Source organism: Desmodus rotundus, chromosome 10 (assembly GCF_022682495.2).
Source record: "Desmodus rotundus isolate HL8 chromosome 10, HLdesRot8A.1, whole genome shotgun sequence".
NCBI classification, from domain to species: Eukaryota; Metazoa; Chordata; class Mammalia; order Chiroptera; family Phyllostomidae; genus Desmodus; species Desmodus rotundus.
The window spans coordinates 52,884,715-52,904,004 of NC_071396.1; the positions used below are offsets into that span (position 1 = coordinate 52,884,715).

At 50.5% G+C, this 19,290-nt stretch overlaps 2 protein-coding genes across 3 annotated transcripts in view; one reads left to right on the top strand and one right to left on the bottom strand.

The window, feature by feature from the left end:
* The first annotated feature begins 527 nt into the window (after positions 1-527).
* Positions 528-19,290, top strand: part of LOC128779380 (uncharacterized) — a 291,217-nt gene continuing 272,454 nt past the window's right edge. The window contains exon 1 of the mRNA XM_053912489.2: positions 528-1,237. Coding sequence (XP_053768464.1) covers positions 1,017-1,237 — 221 coding nt within the window. The 5' untranslated portion in view covers positions 528-1,016. The remainder of the gene's footprint in view (positions 1,238-19,290) is intronic.
* SPRY4 (sprouty RTK signaling antagonist 4) lies at positions 4,732-19,192 on the bottom strand. Of its 2 annotated transcripts, XR_008425277.2 has the most exons (3): positions 19,018-19,192; positions 5,131-9,262; positions 4,732-5,008 (listed from the first exon to the last, which is right to left on the bottom strand). XR_008425277.2 is itself a non-coding variant. In XM_053912488.2 (2 exons), the coding sequence occupies exon 2, from the start codon at positions 9,212-9,214 to the stop codon at positions 8,315-8,317; it is 900 nt and encodes a 299-aa protein (XP_053768463.1). In that variant the 5' UTR covers positions 9,215-9,262; positions 19,018-19,192; the 3' UTR covers positions 4,732-8,314. The 2 variants fall into 2 exon arrangements, 1 of the variants encoding a protein (XP_053768463.1); XM_053912488.2 differs by having other exon boundaries at positions 4,732-9,262.

Here is a 19,290-nt window from a genome sequence, read left to right on the forward strand (position 1 = left end):
ATGCATGGGGTAGGGACCCTGGAGTCAGGCCTGCACAACCTTGGGCACGTGGCTTTACATTCTAGAACCTCGGTTTCTTCCCCTATAAAATGGGGTAATGAAAGTACGGACACAGCATGAAGATTAAAGGAAGTAGCAGGTAAAAAGTGCTTGGTTGACACTGTACCTGGCATGTAACAAATAACTCTGTGTCAGCCAAATGAGGTAGAAGCTGGTCCTATTGTTCATTTTGATTACGTAACGAAAATGCTACATCCATGTAACAAATAACTCTGTGTCAGCCAAATGAGGTAGAAGCTGGTCCTACTGTTCATTTTGATTATGTAACGAAAATGCTATATCCTCTCCTGTGGCTAGCTTTAAGACAGAAATAAAGTCTGAGGCCACTTATCCATCCCTCCTTGACTCTCCTCTCAGTATATCATTAATTAATTAATACATTTAACAAATATTTATCGACTGCCGTGCATATGCCAGATGCTGTGCTGGAAGCTTCCCAACAGGAGTGGGGTATATCAAAACACGGATCCCCGGATGCTCAGGGCAGTGGGTGTGGTGTGGTGTGGGGAGGGAGTGCCCAGTGAGCTTGTTGGTTTAACCCTGGACAGTTTCTGTGTGCCTTGTGACAAAAGCCAGGCGGCACTGAAGTCACGAACAACAAGAGGTCGAGGTTCATGTCCTCGTAGAGCTCATGCTCTAGTGGGGACAGGCTGTGAGCCAGTGAATGGGTCAGCAACACTGCCTGTTGCAGGAGTGCAAGGGAAGAGCCACATGCAGATGAGAGAGTCAAGGTGGGACTGGCCGGGGCATCACTGATAGCATTACTGTGTCTGATGTCACTTGTGGGGGATTTTTTGGTAAGAAACACTAGAGAGTGTCTCATAAATGCTTGAAAACTAGTTTGCCGGGAGACAGAAAACCTGGCTCCTATTTTTGGCTTTGCAGCTAACCCACTGTAACCTTCAACAAGCCACCCCTCATACGGTCTCACAGCCCCATCCATATACAGAAGGTGGATGGACTGGACCAGGGGCTCTTACATTTTGGGAGTCACGTTCCTCCCTGAGAATCTGGAAAGTGTCTCTCAGACACACACACACACACACACAGAAATTTATCTACAATGTCAAAGGGTTCCCTTTAAACCCCCACAGATCCTTGGCGAAGAACCATGGGCCTCCGTGACCTCAGATGTCCTTCCTGGGATTATGACTTTGAGTGGGATCACGCCTGCAGGGTGGGTATCCTTAGGGGCCCTCTAGATGGGGGTTGGGACGTAATGTTTTGGGTTGAACTACTCAAAAGGGCCAGTCAGATCCGACACAAATCTGTCAGCAAAGTCCAGGCAGGCTAAAAAAGAGCGTGTGCGTGTGATCAGTGAGTGCAAACCTTGCCATGCAGAGCACAGGCTGGGTGTGGGCCTTCCAGTCCCTCACTCATCAGCTGTGTGGCCTTAGGCACGTGACGTAGCCTCTCTGAGCCTGTTTTCTCATCTGTACAATGAGATGCATTCTATCAATCTAACTTGATTAACTTTAAGATTGTAAATGATAATGCAGTCTTTACTTAGAAGCAATAACTTTGGACATGGTTTCATAAGGCCACTTGACCCCTGTTACCCTGTGATCGCTTATAAAAGACTTCAGGTATTCCAGCTACTGATTTAAATTTGAGCCTCACTTGGAACTCCATCCATTCTCTTGCTTTATGGATGATGGATTTTTTTGTTCAGAGTCTGAAGCCACTTCCTCCCTCACTATGGCCAATGGGAAGGGAGCCAGTCAGTTGACCCGAAGTCTCTCTGAGTACAGGAAAGACACAGGCCAGACCTAAGGGAGAAGTGGGAGAGGAAGGGAACAGGGAGTTCCAAACTTTGCAGCAGTTAAATGTCAATATAGGTGTCGGCATAGGAAGTGTCTTCTAATGACAGAAGGAAGCGAGGGAGTTTTTCAATCATCTCCTGCTTAACAGATACAGATGTACTCATAATTATCCCTTGCCTCGGGCCTCCAGGCCCAGGTGGGCTCCAGAAGGCCTGTGTTCCTGCCAGACTAGAGTCCTTAAAGAACATCATGTAGACAATTGGAATGCCATTTATCGTGCAAAACACAATAAAACCCTGAGCTCTCTTCCTGTCTCAGAGACCCATAAATTATGAAAATTATACCTGCCCTAGGCCATGGACATATTGTTTTATTAAAGTTCCGATGAATAAACTTAGGGCTCTTAAAAATGTCCTCTTGGCTTTCATCTGGCACATACCTCCACCGTGGAGCTGTCTGCCTGGGTTCATTTGATTAGTTCACAAATGTTCTTTGGAAAGTTGAGTCCATTTCAAGTTGCAGGTTCAGCAGGCTGGAGGGTCCAGCTAGGGAGCTGCAGGAGTGGTTTGGGGGCCTCCTGGCGAGATGACAGAGTTGCCAGGGGGTTCTAGTTGTCTGCCATTAGAGGTGGGGACCACCCCCCAAGGCCATTCTTTGTGGGCTGAGTGCCAGGTTTGTGGTGCCCTGATAGGGGGGTGTGCAGTTTATGGGTGTGGAGAGGGTTGAGTTCTGCTTCTTCCCCCTTATTTTTAAAATTGGTCACTGGGGAAGTCTTTTTAGTCCATCCCATGCTTTTTCTCCAAATTGCGATGCTAAAACCTTCAACTCTCCATTTTTCCTGCCCACCCCTCAACCATGTATTATTAGGCATGTGACAACTTCTGTGAACCTGTTTCTGTACCTCTAAGCAGGAACAATGGTGTCTGACACGTATGTTCAGTACCTGGCAAAAGGAAACTGTTCGACAAAGGCTCAGCATTATCATTACCCAACAGCCATTGTGTAACTGGGAACCAGGGGGAACAGCAAAGACAGGGAGAAGGCACATGTGGAATTTTCTCTGGATACCAATTAAAAAAATGAAACAACAAAAACCAACAATCACACATCCACTCAACTCCTGTTTCCCCCAAGAGCCCAACACCCTGTATAGGTTTTTGCTATTTTTAATCTCCAAACACTCAAAACAAAAACCAAGCTGAATCAGGGGCACCTACCCATCAGGAAACCCGAGACTGAATTCAGAGCCTGGTGTACAGCGTGAAGGCTTCCCCGGCTGTCCTGAAGCAGAGCGTTCCTAGGAATCACTGTCAGCCAAAATGGCATAGAGTGAAGAAGCAATTACCATTAATTTAAATGGAAAATTTTTTGAGTGCTCTCAGACCCAAAATATAACCTACTAAATCATACCAAATACACTTAATTATTTCCAGTGTTATGCCAAGCAAAACACTTTTACGTGTTTCCTGATACCTTAGGACATGTCTTACTAACAGATGCACGAAACTAATGGAGAATTGCACAGGTGCCCAAAACTATGGCAACTGGATGCCAATGCTGAGTGTAGTTCCCAGAAGGCACTCGGGCCACTCTGCCTGCTTGGTACCTCTCACCGCACAGGGAGTAGGTCACCTGTCAGTTCACTGCAAAACACTGAACGCTAGTTTCTGTTAGCTTTTCACCTTTTTTCATAAAAGCAAAAATCCTCTTCAGATACCTTTCAGTTAGCCAAAACAGGTAGTTTACAAAGTGCTGTAAGGCAAACTTTCCAAAAGGAGGGGTTACCTGTAATCGGAACTGAGCCAATTTAAAAGCATCCTTCAGTGCCAGGTACTTACCTCATCAGCAAAGAAAGACACCACAGCACTAATTACCCCTTATCCACCCTGCGGGAATGGGACAAGCCACATGGTCTGGCCTGGCCTGGCTGAGGGAAGCTGGCTGATCTTTATTCTCAAGTTTATAGACCAGACAAGACCGCACTGAGGAGGAACATCTTTTGTGCCTTCTTGGGCTGTGACCAGTGGATTCTTGTCAAAGAACCTGAGGCTTTCAGAGTTGGAAGACACCATGATTGGTGACCCCAGAGAAACCAAAACTGGACCCAGGGCTCCTCTCCCTTCATCCCCGTGCCCCACCTGCCCACACTGTTGTCTGCCCCTACTTATTGGTAAGAAAAAAAAAATCTTTATTGCTCAGTTCCTTTTCTTTCAGCGAACAGGAGGCATGTGTACACACGTTCACAATAAAAGTCCAACTTGCATTGTGATCGGCATGTGAATTAAAAGTAATGAAAAAGTTCCCCCAGCTACACAAACTGAGGAGTGGCCAGGTCTCTACCACATGAGTGCGCTGGGGAACAGATGGAAGCAGCATTATTAGAAGGGCGAGGGGGTAAAGGGAAGATACTCAGTGGGTGGAAGGGACTGGTTTGGGGCAATATCCACCAATCTTCCCAAGACGTGTGTTTGCCACCTTAAAGCGTGTCCATTCAGGACAGTCTGTTTTGGGGGCTAGACTAGGGCATACAAGCTGCAGAACCTTGTAAACCGCGCAGGTCAGATGATCCTTCCCTACCTCCCACACGCTTCCGTTTGATTTTGGCCATCTGTTTGTTTGTTACACTCTTGTTACAAACACGTGCCCTGTACAGGAGGGCTTGCCAGAGGGGGAAATAGCAGCACCTGGCAGAATTCAGCTTCATGACAAAGTGAAGCTTTCCTCCAGCGGTTCTCTGATCATTCTAGAGGCAGGGAAAGGGAAGACCCTGGCCGAGGAAGCCCTCTACCCCTGCCCCCTTGGGCACCCACTTCCATGTAGTGAGTGCTCTTTGACAGACATGAGGCCTTGCTGGGTGAGATATAGGGGGTCGTGAACACACAAACACATAAGAAACAGCAGTCCTGTGTATATTTAACAATATATATTTATATATATTTTCTAGATCAGTACATTCAGTTTTAACTTGTTTTTTTCTTCACAAACAGAAGAACTCTTACAATAGTAGACTTTCTAAAATAAATACTATTAAAATAGAGCTTCAAAATAAATATTCTATACAAAGGGAACCTTCTGGGTAACTTCTGTTGTGGGGTGAGAAGGGACTACAGTGAAGAGGGAAAACGAAGGGAGGTGTGGTGGGACGGGAACCTGGGACGGCTGTCCTGTTGCAGCAGGAGGCCTGACTTGGGGGCAGAGAGAAGAGAAAGCAAGGTAGGTCACCACACGGAGTTACCCACAGCAAAAAAACGGCAGCGCAGAATTGTCACCAACTGTCACAGTAAGCAGAGGGCATGAAAATGCTTACCGAAGGCATGAACCAGAAGGCCGGTGAAGCTTGCGGACGCCCAAGTGAACTGAGTTACACAGTGCAGAGTAGTGCTGCCCACACCTTGTCGGACATCTCCTGGGGCAGTGTGGGAGAACACGAAGCTTTGAGGTGACCAGCTTCAGGCGCTGGCCCCAACCAACACTCCGCGTTGTGCAATCCTGGACAAGTCACTACCTGACTGGGTCTCATTCGATGCGCGAGGAGGACCCACACAGCCTGCAGGATGCTGAATGGCCCAGACGTTACCACACGACGGTCTTCCATCTGTGTCAGCAGGGACTCGCCTCCACCTCCTTCCAGCCAGGGACTGTCAGAAGCCTTGGTTGTGCCTCGTCCTCTACCTGGGAGGGCTTCGCTACCCTATACTGTTCCCAGGGCACTTGTCAGTGTGTTGAGCTTTCAGACCCCCCACTGGGTGTGGGGGAGCAGCCCAGGCCCCCTAGGACGAGTGTCCTGGACCAAAGCCTGTGGGCCCCACCCCCAGTTCCAGGCAGAACCACCACCCACTCCAGGTTGAAGAGAAGTGGGAACCAGCTGGCACTTTTCAAAAAAGGTCAAGATGAGGACTAGCCCAGCCAAGCAAGCCACTGGTGACAGTAAACACAATCAGCCAGAGCAGCCACAGAAATGTGTCGTATTATTGAGAGCGTGGTCCCTCAGTGGCCCTTGACTGGTCCACGGGCAAGCCAGCTTTCACATGCGGAGGGACTGCTATGCAGCAGAGCTGGGAGGACCCAAGCCACTGCACTCCTCCCCTTCACCGCTGAGCGCACAGGACACCTGGGAGCTCTGCAGACATCCATCAAGCAGGTTGAATGCAAACTGAAAAGAACAAGCCAAAACAGGGGAGGGGGAAAAAAGGAAAAAGAAAACCAAAACCCAGAAAAATCCGTTTACAACTATGTACACAAAGTCAGGTTCAGGAGGCCGTTTGCCGGAAACAGGGTCAATGTAGGCAGAGGGTGGAAGGCAGGAGTGTGTGTATACACAGCTTATGAGTTGGTTCCCCAAGGAACAGGCGTGCAGGACTCCATCGCCAAAGTGCACCTTGCCACTGGGTCAGGTCTCCCACGGAGACATCCGAGGGAGGGGCTCTGGGAGCGTCCCGAGGCCTCCCCGAGAGTGGCCTCGTGCCCTCTTATTTTGGGGGGTAGCCTCTGCACACCTATTCTGAGGAGAACATCTCCAGTCCCTTCAGTACACATCTGATACATTCAATTAGTGTAAGTGGTTGGCTGAGTGTGTGTTCTCCTACCATCCCCTCCATTTGTGCAAGAACAGCCGTACATCCACCACAACTGCGGCGAGGGTAGCTGCACGAATCAGCCATGGACAGCGCAGATGCAGTATTTCATATTTGCCTTGTACAAGCTAGCAAACGTTATATAAATAAAGCCTGAAATAATAAGACCCTCCCCTCCTTTCCTCTAATCAATAAATACCTATGGTTACAATGAACTTATTCTGAATCATAAGATGTTACTACTAGTCTTCAAAAAGGGGGAAAAGAAAGTTCTTGAGAAGCACTGGGTCTGTGCCCATCACAGCGCCCTGCCTCCTTCTGGTGGCAGTTCTGTGCCTACAGGACAAACTGGAAATGACACAAACACTTTACAGTTAATGCACTTCCAATTTCCCTGGGGTGGGGTGCTTTCCTGACCCAGGCCACTTCCTCTCATTGAGGGGAGGGGGGACAGGGGACACAAAATGCCACGTGAAGCAACACCCCCACACAGCAGCTGGGGACAAGGACCAGACGGACTACAGCGTTTGCATGCACCAAGTACCTACCCACTGGACGTGCTGCACTTTCTGAGTTCTTTAGCACCTTGAAAGGAAGAGCTGCTAGTCTCTGGGGGCTGTCCGGCGGGTGGTGTGGCCACGCACAGAAACAGGGCTCGACCCCGAGGAGCCCCCGGAGAATCTTCCCCCCACCCGCATTCTTCTGACTCCCCCACCAGGGCTTCCTAACACTAAAATAGACTCTCTTCCCCATCATCTGTCTATTTACATGAAAGATACAGACACGTCACTGTACATGAAAGGCTAGGACAGCAAGCAGCAGAATCAGAAGAGAAGAAACCGGCACCCATCTCGGCTCTACTGTCACTGCCAACGGGAGGTGCTGCCTCTCTTCTTTGCTGTTAAAATCCACTTCTTGGTGGGGAGGGGGATTGTGTTCCTTGAGGTTGCTCGCCCCCCAGATTTTGAAATCAGCCCTTCTTGGGGGTGGCCCAAAAGGAAGCAAGTGTTTTATTATTTTCTAAAACACCATTAGCATCTGGTTTAATTATTCTATAAAAACATAATGACTGGATCCAGAGACCACAGCCTCAGACTCATTGGCAAAATGGTATTTGGTCTCGTATTTGCCGCCCTGGGCTTCTCGACCCATAAAGTTTCTGGAGAGGATCTGGGTAGAGAGAACTTAGCGGGCGGGTGAGTCTGTGACTCAGTAAGAACTGGAGGACGGTGTTAGGAGCGCAACACCCCCCACAGTGGCGGAGCTGGAAGGGAGAGGTGCTCTGTGTAGTGGCTCCTAAATCCATCCGTGGCTCCGGGGAGACAGCGAGGAACAAGGCCTGGATTCACCAGCTGTCCTCTGTTCTCAGGGGCTCCCGAGTATATACAAGGGTGGCCAAGGTCTATACCTTCCCCAAGATGTTGGGGAAACTGGGGAGGGGAGGAGAAATATGTAATAGCCATCAAGACTCCAAGGGTCTTCTTCAAAGGTCCCCTGGCCACTCAGTTAGTGGTTCCTCCCAGGCAGTCAAAGAGAATGGAAAAGAGGGGGGAGAAAGGGAGGGAGGAGGGAGAACTGGGAAGGCATTCAAGCAGCTGCAACTTCCGGATATGTGGCCACATCTGTGTTCCGTCTTCTGAAAAAGAAAAATCCCCCCAAAACCACACCACACCCCTGCCACTCTGTTTCACACAAAGTTCCAGGACCTTGAAAAAAGCCAAAGTGCTTCTTCATCCTTTTGAGGAAGAGAGTGGGCGTTGGGGGTGGGGGGCTGTCTTGTTTCTTCAGAAGCTGAGGTGGGCAGCCTGGCAAGGTCGGTCTCAGGACGTGAGAACCTCTGGCCTTGCCGCAGTCTTCTCAGGTGGCAGAAGGGAACAAAGTTGCCAGGAAGAGTGCAGGGGGCTTTGACCCAAAGTGTCAGAAAGGCTTGTCAGGTCTGCTGGCCTTGGCATCACTGGTGGCTGCCTTGCAGATGACGCTGTTCGTGTGCTTGCAGCGGCATCCAGGGCGACGCAGGTGGTCGTAGCCGCGCTGGGCCAGCTTCACACAGCCGGTGGCAGGCAGGTAGCAGAGCAGGCAGGGCAGCACCAGGGAGAGGGCGCCCATGAAGGACCAGCGGGCGCAGCAGTTTGAGTGGGAGCAGGAGCAGGGGTGGTCGGCGCAGGAGCCCTCATCGTCCTCGTTGGTGCAGTGGTAGAAGACACCTTGCACCAGGCACATGCAGGTGCCGTAGTTGACCAGGGTCTGGGCTGAACACAGGCACTCCTGGTTGCAGACCCAGCAGGAGGGCAACGTCCGCGGAGATGCACACTCCTTGCACTTACACTTCCCACAGGCCTCGCACAGCAAAAAGTGCTTGTCCAGCTCTGGTGGGATTGCTGGGCCCTTCAGGTCCAGTGGCTTGCAGTGGACCACCTTGGGCTGGATGCGCACAGCCCTGGGGGAGGCCTGGTCAGCCACGGGTGGCGGGGCCATGTGATCTAAGAGCCGCTGGTCGGAGGATGTGCTGCTGCTGCTGCTCACAGAGCTGGGGCGCCCACTGAAGGAGATCCAGTGGTGGGTGACATCCTGGTCACAGCGGGCAGGCGTAGGGGCCAGCTCTGGGGCCCCACCCCGGGTCCGCTTAGGGCCACTTGGGGGTGCCAGGCCAGGGTTGTCTATGTAGTCGTTCTCCACGTGGCTGGTCTTCATCTGGTCAATGGGGAGGATGGTGAGTGGGTGTTGGAGCCGGCCGTGGGGCATTCGGCTGTCAAGAAGGGGCTGGACCATGACTGAGCTGGGAGTCAAAGGGACGCTCTGTGGAATCGGGGGCTCCATGGGGCTGGTGGTCCTGGGCTGCACTGAGAAAACAGGCTTCTAGGGACCCTGGGGGTGGGGGGAGGAAGACAGAAATGGATTCCAGGCATCAGTATTTAGCCTGTCAGTGCCCCTACCCCCATCTGGTCCTTGGGAGCCCAAATGAAGTGGGAACTAGTTTTCCCCGGTGGACTCTGCAGCATTAAGGCTTAGCTGGTCAGTAATGACAAGAACAGTCATAGTAAGTGATAGGAATTACACTTATTTAGCACTTGAAAGGTATCACAAATATCATTGTCTCTTCACAGTAACTGTGAAACATAACTATTAATACTATTATTATCCCTTTTCTGATTATAGTACACTCATATTCAAAGTAACTTATCCAAAGTCGAACAAAACCGTCAGTAGCAGAACCAGGACTTAAACCTGGACTTTCTGAGTTCATTCTTGTAATCTCTGTGAAACTTGCTCCTTATTTAAGATAGATAGCTGTGGTGATAAACCCAGGCTCTGGGACCAGATCTAAGCCCGAATTCTCCCTTCTCCTAGCAGTGTTGCTGTGAATGAGGTTCTTTTCTTTAATCTCTACGCCTTAGTGTTGTCAACTGTAAAATGGGTTCTTGTGAGGATTAAACGAGAAAATATACACCCAGTACCTAACACCTTGCCTGGCATACAGCAAGTACTCAGTATTGCATCGCCGTCCCAGAGAGAAACAGTTTGGATTTCCCAAGCACTAATGAGCACTACATGCCAAGCATCGTGCTGAGGATGTGGTGGCCACGAGAGACAGCCCTGTGTGCTCCCATAAAGTTTATCAGCTGGGTAAACAAAAGCCTTTATTTCAGAGAGTCACAAGAGAAGGAAGGGCCGTAGCCGATGCCAGCACGTCCAAGACATTAACGTATTACCAGCACTTCTAAGAGCAGCAACCTCCAGTGGCTAATAACCCATGGGTAGGTGCGCTTCTGACAAGTTGGATGGGAAATCCTCTCGAGGGGCACTCACATCGCCCATTTCCAAGTGCTGAGCTGAACATTTAGCCTAAATGCTATTTACTAGAATAGCTAAGCCAACCCTGGATCAGTTTCTAATTTCACCGAGAGAGTGCAATTTTAAGTTGGAATCCCGCCAGAGATTCAACTGCAGTGCCTGACACGGAACCCCAGGAAGTCACTTAAATCAAAGAGCGGAAATGGCTTGTTTCAAATTTAGAAAGTGCACATTGTTTTCTATTAGAAGTGCCATTTCCGCGCCTGCTGACCTTTACATTCGGAATTCGGCTGGAGATCAATTTAAAGAAATAGCAGCAGAAGGCCAAGACCTCTTGTCCAAGGGGACATGATTTGGAATCCAAGAGAAAGATTAGACTCTGGGAAGATTCTACTGGGGTTGAGGGTGGAGTGGGGGACAAAACAGGCTGTGTGGATAGAAGGGGAAGATACTGTCTTTAAAAAAAGAGAGAGAGAAAAAGCCTGCTGGAACAATGTGTTACGGGGCGGGGTTTCAATAAATGCTTTTTCAAGATGCTAATGAGGTTCTAATTAGGAGAGCAGACCCTGTGCCTCAGTTATTAGGTTCACCTTGTCACAAAGGTGATGTCTAAGAAGGGGGTGTGGGTGGGTTTCCACTTCGCCACACTGTTGCTCCGGACTTGGGACACAGTTAGTCCATCACAATATTCCAGTCGCAGAACGACCCCTTGCCCGGGTGACTCGTCCATACTTCTCAACGTCTACAGTAAGGAGGGAAGGGGAAACAAAAAAGGCATTCGAGGCAACTCGGTCTTACACTCCCCCAACTTGGAACACCGGTTTGATCGGCAATGGTTAAATCGCTGGGAAAGGGCTTCCTGAGATAGTTTCCAGCCCATCCGAAATAAAGAGCTAGCTCTAGATGCAAAATTCATGAAGGGGATAAAAGGGAGCTTATCCGCAGGATTCTCATCTGTGTACCATCTACACTGCCAAGCACAAAAAAACCTTTTCTGCAAGGTTCAGCGCTCAGTCAACTGATCTCTCCCATTTGCATAGGGCACGGACTGTTGGCTTTGCTCCCACAGCCCTACCCAGTTAAAAGACGCTGGCGTTTCTGTTCCAAGTTTTTTCCATCTTGGAGAAAGTCTGCCTAGTGGTAGTGCCTGTCTCCTGTCTCCTGCTTTCACGTTCCCTCCAGATGAGAAGACAGCATCATCTTCAAACGGCAGACTTTACCCGGCAGAGGTAGCTCTAAGGGTCTGGCAGGTCTGCCACCAAGTAGTCATTTGCCAAGGAGGCCTCCTGTGGTCAGGAGTGAGTGGATGGGGGAATGGCAAATAAGCTCGACAGACAGGAGTTTTCGCAAGGATCAAGTTGCCCATGGGGGAGGAACTTCAGGAAATGCTACCTGAGCCCACTTAGCCCGTCGCAGAGGTTCCAAAGCCCTGCTTCTAGAATAAATGGGTTTGGAGTCAACAGAAGAGTTAGGAGCCCCATGTCCTTTGCCTGGAGGAAAAGGTGTGACTAGGCAGAAGAATGGGAAATGCTGGCAGAGGCACAGGATAAGACTGGCATCAGCCAAGAGGTGCCTCAGCCAGAACCGCCACCCCAGGCAAAGACAACATGATTCCCTTATTTCAGAAGCTCAGGTCATGAATGCTCACGGTCCTGCCAAAGAAATGTCTGTGGTGGTTTGAAGGCTATTTTGCCCCGTGGTGGTGGGCTTTTTCTCTCCTAGGACCAGGATGGGGACTTGCCAAGCTGTGGGGGAAAGAGTGGGTGCTCCCTCTCCCAAGCAGATGATCCACTCTTCTTCCCCCAATTCTATTCCTGGGGTTCTTTAAAAACAACCACTTTCTGTGGATGAAGCAAAAAGCACGAACCATGCTCAGGGATTTTAACAGGCTCTGGAATCAGAAGGCAGATTCACAGAAAAAGTCCCATGGAAAAGTCCCACCAGGAAGGAAGGGTGGGAGCTGGGCCTGCAGGGAATGGGGATATTGGCATTAGAAGGCTCCCATCACCCTCCAGAGGCAGCTGTCAACATCTGGGCCTGCAGCTGGAACCAGACATGGGGGTGGGAGCGCGGTCCACAATGACTAAGCTCTCTGGGGACAGGCTGCATCCAAGATGGCTCCAGCAGGCATATTCTAAAATGCATCTTCCCCAAAATCCAAAACACTAACTCCAAACACACATGCCCCCCCACGTTAATTGCAGCATTATTTAAAATAACCAAGACACGGAAACAACCTCAGTGCCCGTCAGACTAATGGCTAAGACGTGGCGCATACATACAATGGAGTATTGCTCAGGCATAAAAAAGAATGAAATCTTACTATTTTTGACAACATGGATAGTCCTAGAAGGTATAAGTGAAAAAAGTCTGACAAAAAACAAACACCACATGATTTCACTTATATGTAGAATCTAAAAAACAATGAAACAACAAAAAAGAGAAAAAAACAAAACGATGGTTGCTAGATGGAACGGGGGCTAGGTGAATGGGTAAAAGAGGTGAAAGGGATTTAAAAGTATCAATTGCCAGTTATAAAAATAGTCACAGGGGCATATACAGCATTGGTAGCACAGTCGATACCAGGGTGGAACTATGTGTGGTGTCAGATGGGTGACTTTCCAGGGTGACCGCTTTGTAAGGTACCTAAGTGTCTAATCACTATGTTGTACACCTGAAACTCATGTTGTATGTCAACTGCAAATAAAACATAAAATAAAATTTAAACCAAAAAACTTTTTTCTTATTAAAAATATAAATGTATCTTTGCCTATCATAACCCAGATATAGTATTCCTTCTGGCCACCAGCTCAGCAAAAACTAGCTGCTGGCTCAAAGCTCAACTTCTCAAACCTTCTCAGGCCTCCCCTCCCCACTGGCAGGGACCCTCCACAGGAGGGCTGAATTCATTTGTCTGACAAAAAACAACTTCTGGAACAGCCTGTTTGATAATCCCTTGGCACAGATAAAAAAAATCCCCCCAGTCCTCAGCTGGTTTAGAGGATCAATCTCTACTCCCAGGGACACACCCACCCTCCAGAGTCAAGCAACACTGGTGAACCTCAGTGCAGTTTAATATGTACTCTGCTTCCCCTGCAAGGAAGGAAGGCATTTATAATATAAATAGGAGAGAGGAGGCTTCGCCTCATTTAGGCTGTTTGGAAGACTGACGGCCAATCTGGAAGACTGCGGACAGAGAAACAAAGCCAGCACTCCACTTAGCCAGAAGCACCTCTGCTGCACTTTCGGTGGTGGTCTGATGGATTAGCAGGAGGAAAGAAAACTTTCACTCCACTCCAACCTTCTAATACAAATAAACACTCATTATGGAAGCAGCTAATATTTATGCAGCATTTCTTGGTGTTAGGATCTATGCTAAGCCCTCAGTGATGTTCTCGTTTAATCCTCACCATCACCTTGGAGGATAACACCCATTTTGCAGAGGAAGGAAAGTTAGAATGAAGTGTCACGGAGCTGGCAAGTCATCAGGGGAGGGTTCAAACCCAGATAGCGGATGCTTCAGAGGTTGCTACCTCGGCCCTGACTTCCAACAACTTCTGGTTATTCACGGAAGCGCAGGAAAGCGACAGTCACTTTCACAGCAGTGACCTCTACCTGTCTCCCCATTCTGCCACCAGTCCTCTGGGAGGGACATCAGGCCATCTGTGTGCTTTCAACCAAACCAACAGGGAAATGGAAATGAAGCCATGCAGGGCTGACACGAGACTGGCCTCCACGTTGGGGAATTTTCAGTGTGGAAAGCGGAGTCTGGGGGTTTGAAATCTGCCTTTAAAGAAGGTTCAGAGGTCAATTATTATCTTCACTTCCAATTGTCTTTGCTCTCCCTTCTGTCACCTCATCACTCCTCCCCCAGTTTACTGTGCTTTTTCATTTTTAGTTTTCTTAAAATTGAATGGGTCTCAGTTGTAGGACCCTCCCCACAAAGGAATCCCTAGAAGGAAACCCAGAATGGAAGGGAATCCCCTCTCTCCTCCCACCTGTAACACTGAACTTCAGGGCTCAGGGGCTTGTTCATGGAGAGGGCATCCTGGCCCAGGGCTGTGGGGGAGGGAAGGAGAAGCCAGGGTTGGAGGAAGCCAGAAAAAGGGAGTCCTAGAATACTGAATCAGCATGAGACTGGAAAGCCCAGCGCACACAGCCCTGCACTTGCGGCTTGGTGAGCTGTGAGCCTGACACTGCATTTGTACCTGAGGGGTGGGGAGGAGCTGAGCTGGGCGCCCCTCAGCACAGGCTGACTAAAAAGAATCAAGTGGGCTGGTATATGTCAGCATACCACCCACCCATCCTTCCCCCTTGACTTATCCTGGGGAGAGGAGTTGGGAAATATTAGGGAAAGGTGACAGTTGTGCTTTGAAAACTACAGGTTAGTTGGAGACAAACTGGCAAGAGGATCTGAATGAATGGGCAGTTTCTGCACCGCCCCATTCAGTCTCAGCAGGTTCTTTCAGTGCAGGCTGTTTAACCCTTTCACAGCTCAGGAAAAAGGTCTCTAGGCTGCCAGAGAGCCCGCCCACCACTGTCCACCCCTATCGCTGGGTTCTTTCTGACAACATCCCAGTTTAAGTTAATTAAGTTCCAACCAAATAATGACTTATTGCTTCAAAAAGACTTTAGAGGAGGGGGAGGGAAGCCAGGGACTTGCCTGCCCTGCACCCTACTGAGGAGGACAATCTCTGCATCTGTGTTGAGAATGGCCTGGTGGGAGAAAAAAGCACATTTAGGCAGCTGGATTTGTCTGAGAATCCTTGCTCCCGCCCTACCTCCCACTCCTGCACCAGCACTAGGGAGCTCACCTCTGGCCATAATCTGTTACACATCACAAAAGAAAACAGCTGCTTTTCATCACTGTCCCATCACCAGGTATCAGTTCCCAACCGTCTTCTCTCTTCCTCTTCCACAGCCAATCAATTGAGCTCCAAAGCCCCAGCGCCAGGAGGAGTGGGAGAAGGTCTTGGGCCCAGGGCTAGTTTAAATGGCTTCATTCAGATTTTGGCTTCAATATGTTACCCCCCTAATTGTTGTCTGCTCAGATGCCCTTAAAGAAGGACTAGAAGTCAAGAGTCAGAGACGAATAGGGCTAGAAGAAGCCTGTTAACACTGAACAATTGGTCCACATCAAAGTGTGTGTGTGGGGGGGAGGTGCAGAAACCTACACGCCCCAGGGAAGGGCCATGGTATCTCACCACCCTCCAGGGACCAATGAACTTGTAATAGATTTCAGCTTCTTCCTGGGAGGGGGCAGGAAATGGCTCCTCCTGCCCCCCAAAGCAGAAAAAGAAAGACCACCTGACAAGGGAAACCACTCTTCTGCAATAGGCCACCTGCCCCAGAAGGGCCTCTTTCCTCCTCCACTACATCCAGCACATCTGTGCTCCCTCCCCAGCGTCCTTGCTTCCTCTACTGACTGTCCTTGGAAAGAACAATCGTGATCACAGCTGAGCAGTGGAGCTTCTTAAGCCCCTCCACATGTCCCGGATACATCCCTAGCCTCGTCAGCTGTCCGGATCTGCAGGGTGGCCCCAGACCCCTGAAAGCCAATATGCTGCCTCTTACACCATGTAACACCCCATACCTCCTGTGTAGGAAGGGGGTCCCTTACAACCAGGCCCTCCAACTAGGCGCCCAGTAGTACAAGTATCAGTCCCTGCCCTGCACGCTTGCTAGCTGCTCGGCTGGCCCCACGGGAGGAGTCCCTTCTCCCCATTCTGCAGAAGGGGAGACTAAGGCCCAGAGCTTAGCAGGTTTCGTAGCCACCATCTGCTCTGACCTAGCTCCTGCCTTGATCTGGAAGGAGTAAAACGGTTTTCATTAGGTTGCTCTTTATCACCCTCTTTCTCTGGCTCTTTTGAAAGAGTGAAAATCTATCCCAATGAGTCACTGCTTTCCCTTCTGTCAGGGAGATCCAGGTTGGCCAAGAGAAGGATACTTCTCCACTCTTGCCATTCTCCTTCCTTAACAACACTGTCTCATCTACATCTCACATCCAAATTTTCAACTAGATCCAGAGATTTGTGCAAGAGTTCTCCCCCAAGTTTTCCTCACAAGGGAACTTCCACTGTAATAGGGACGGGATGACAGGCATTGTGGACTCAGAATTAACTAAACGCTGTAGCTGCTATAATTCTCTAAGAACGCAGAACTTCTCTGAAGAAAGGGAGGGGGTTCCTTTCTAAGCCTCCTTGGTACCAAGACCCGGATGGCTTGTGGCAGCCCAAACCTGGGGGCTGGAAGATGTCACACCCAAAGGACTTTCAACATTAGCAATTGGAAAAGAAGTCCCCATATGTGATCCCCAAGTATTAAGCCCCAGAGTAGCAACCCCCCAGGGCCATTTCTGGGGGTGCTCCCCACCCCCGCCCTTAATTTTCAAGTTCTTGACTATCGAATCTTGCACTGAAAGGCTGCCGTACTTGTTACTCAGATCAGGGAAACTCTGGGCAATGACACTGTCAGGTTTATGGGCGGGGGGAGTAAGAGTAGGAACTGGGTGCAAACGGGACTTAGGGTGCAATTCCAAAGAGCCTTGTCTCTCCACCTATTCTGAAGGATGAAAACAAAAATGTTATCTGAGAGCTCCAAATGACGACCATCCCTTAGCTTCTGCCCTGCTTTGACCAGGAACGTTCTCTTCCGTGTGTCCTGTCTCCTCCCACCAAGCCCAGCCAAAGCTTTGAGGAGACCTTGCCATTTCAGAGGGTAATCTGGAAAAGGTCGTGGGAATAAGAAGAGCATTTACAGTCACAAAAAGGGGAATGACTCCGGAGTTCAGAATCTAAAAAGGAAGGCAATCAAGAGATGTCTTTAAAGTGTTCCTCACCCCAGCTGACTAACATGTGTCCATCAGGATTTCAGAAACCCACCACCAAAAAGCCCCCACTCCGCGCTGGCCGCACAGCTCCGTTGGTCAGTGTGTGCGCTGTCGGTTAGGGTTTGCCTGGAGCCTGCTGGCAAGTGAGGACCCTCCCAAGGGCTGGGGAAAAGGAAATTCAATTTCACACAGGACATGTCTACAACTTTCCCACCCTTCTGCTGAGATAAGAGAGCCAACTGCAGCCTTCCTTTCCTAGTTACCCCACACCCACACACGGAAGGGGGAAAAGCCTAAAAATTTCAGATGTTTGTGCTCCATTCGTGTGAAGGTACAGAGAACTCTAAACATTGTGAAATCACCAATGCAGTATTAGGTAGGGCCTCAGTCCAGACCAAGGTTTTATTCAGATTGATAAAAACCCATGTTTCCTAAATACTCTGGGCCTTCAGCTTACAGCTTTGTATCTCCCAGAGGTTCGTCATAGAGATTGGAGAACGCTGGTCAGCTAACCAGACAGACAACATGCACTTGCTCCCACCCCTCCCCAAACTGGAGAAAATCACACCACTAATTTGGAGGAAAGAAAGAGGGGGTTGTCCATGGGGTCTGGCCACTCTGCTGAACCCACACCTTTCCTTTCAGCACTAACCATGCTGGGGGACTCCCAAAACCTCCTACCCTCACCCAGGCCTGGCAATATGGATGCCCATCCAGCAGCTGGTGAAATGAGGCAGCTAGCCGCTCTCCCCTCTCCCACCATCCAGCCCCTCCAGCCCAGTACGCTTCTCCCGTCCATTGCTCAGCCATGCAACCATTTTCCGCCTTTCGTCTCCTCTGCCCACAACCTCAGTCCCCAGTCAGAGAATTGAGAAACCATCTTCTTGCACAAGAGCAGCTACTGTCTAAATGCTTTTTGATCGTCTGCATAGATGGGGGAACTGGGCACAGTCCTGGCCCCAGTGATGGAGCCAAGCTCCAGCTGCCCTAATTGGCCAAATCCGCCCTCACCCCCCTTCTCTGCCCCCGTGGCCTTGGCGATTCAGATTTTACAGAACATACCGTCTCTATCCTCTCTTGGTGATGTCAAGCCTGGTACCACCAAAAAGGAAGGAGGAAAAGCGAGAGCCTTATCTCTCCTACGCACGCAACCTCTTCCTCCAGCTCCCACACGCCCGGCGTTATGTAAACGCACCTTCAGCCCCCACCACAGCCCCAGAGCGCCCGGCGCCTGGCACAACTCGGTGCCCGGGGACAGGGAAGCCGAGGAGCCTCAGGCCCTGCAGAGGCCGAGAAAGGGAAAAGCAACTACAAGGCAGTTGCACAGCATAAAATGAGGCAGCAGAGCAAAGGTCAGACGGCGAAGAATCGCCTCGCCAAAATGAGGGAGCAGATATGCCCAGTCCCAGGTCAGCCCATGGCTGACCATCGAGGGGAGAGGCAGAGAAGAGGAGAAAAGCCTGTCCGTCACGACTCCGATGGAGAAAGAAAAACCTACGTCGGGCATAGGCCGCTGCTGCGGGCCGGGGAGATAGATATACGGAAGAACTGGCACCGTGGGCACCGAGCCCAGGGTGGGCGAGCCGCCCAGGTCGAGGGCGCCCGCCGGAATCAAAAGGTGGCTCCTTAAGGAGCCCAGAGCCCCCTGTTCCAGCACCCGAGCCGGGTGGTGGCAGGAGGAAAGGGGCCAGGCCAGAGGCAAACTCCCGGGACACGCACGGGGCTTCCCGAGTCGTAGAGTGCGCGGAAGCCGAGCTTGGCAATGCTCGGAGGTTGGAAAAGCCGGTGCCAGGCTGTGAACACCCCCGGCGCCGTGCCGGCCCAGCCCAGGGCGTCCGGGAGCTGCGGCGCACCGCAGCGGCTCAAGGAGGCGCTGGGAGAGAGAAGGAACACTGAGGCGCGCCTAGAAATAGCGCACCACTTGCCCCAGCCCGAGGGGCAGTCGCGTCGCGGCTCGGAGCGGGACACTTTAGGATCCCGAAACCGGCCAGGGACTTACTTTGAGGAGCCGCAGAGTCACAAGCATTTCTCCACGTCTGTGCAAACCCCCTAACCAGAGCGGTTCAGACGGCGCTGTTCTCGCAGACGCCGGCCGAAGAAACCGGCACCGCTTCCTGAGCTCTGCACCGCCAGCTCCGCGCTGTCAGCTTCCCTAGCTGCCTCCGCGGCGGTGTTGCAACCACTGCCTGGGAAAATGGCTTTTTTATGAATGGGAGGGAAAGGCGCTCCAGTGCGCACGCGCGCCGTTCGCGATTCTATGAATGGGTGGGCA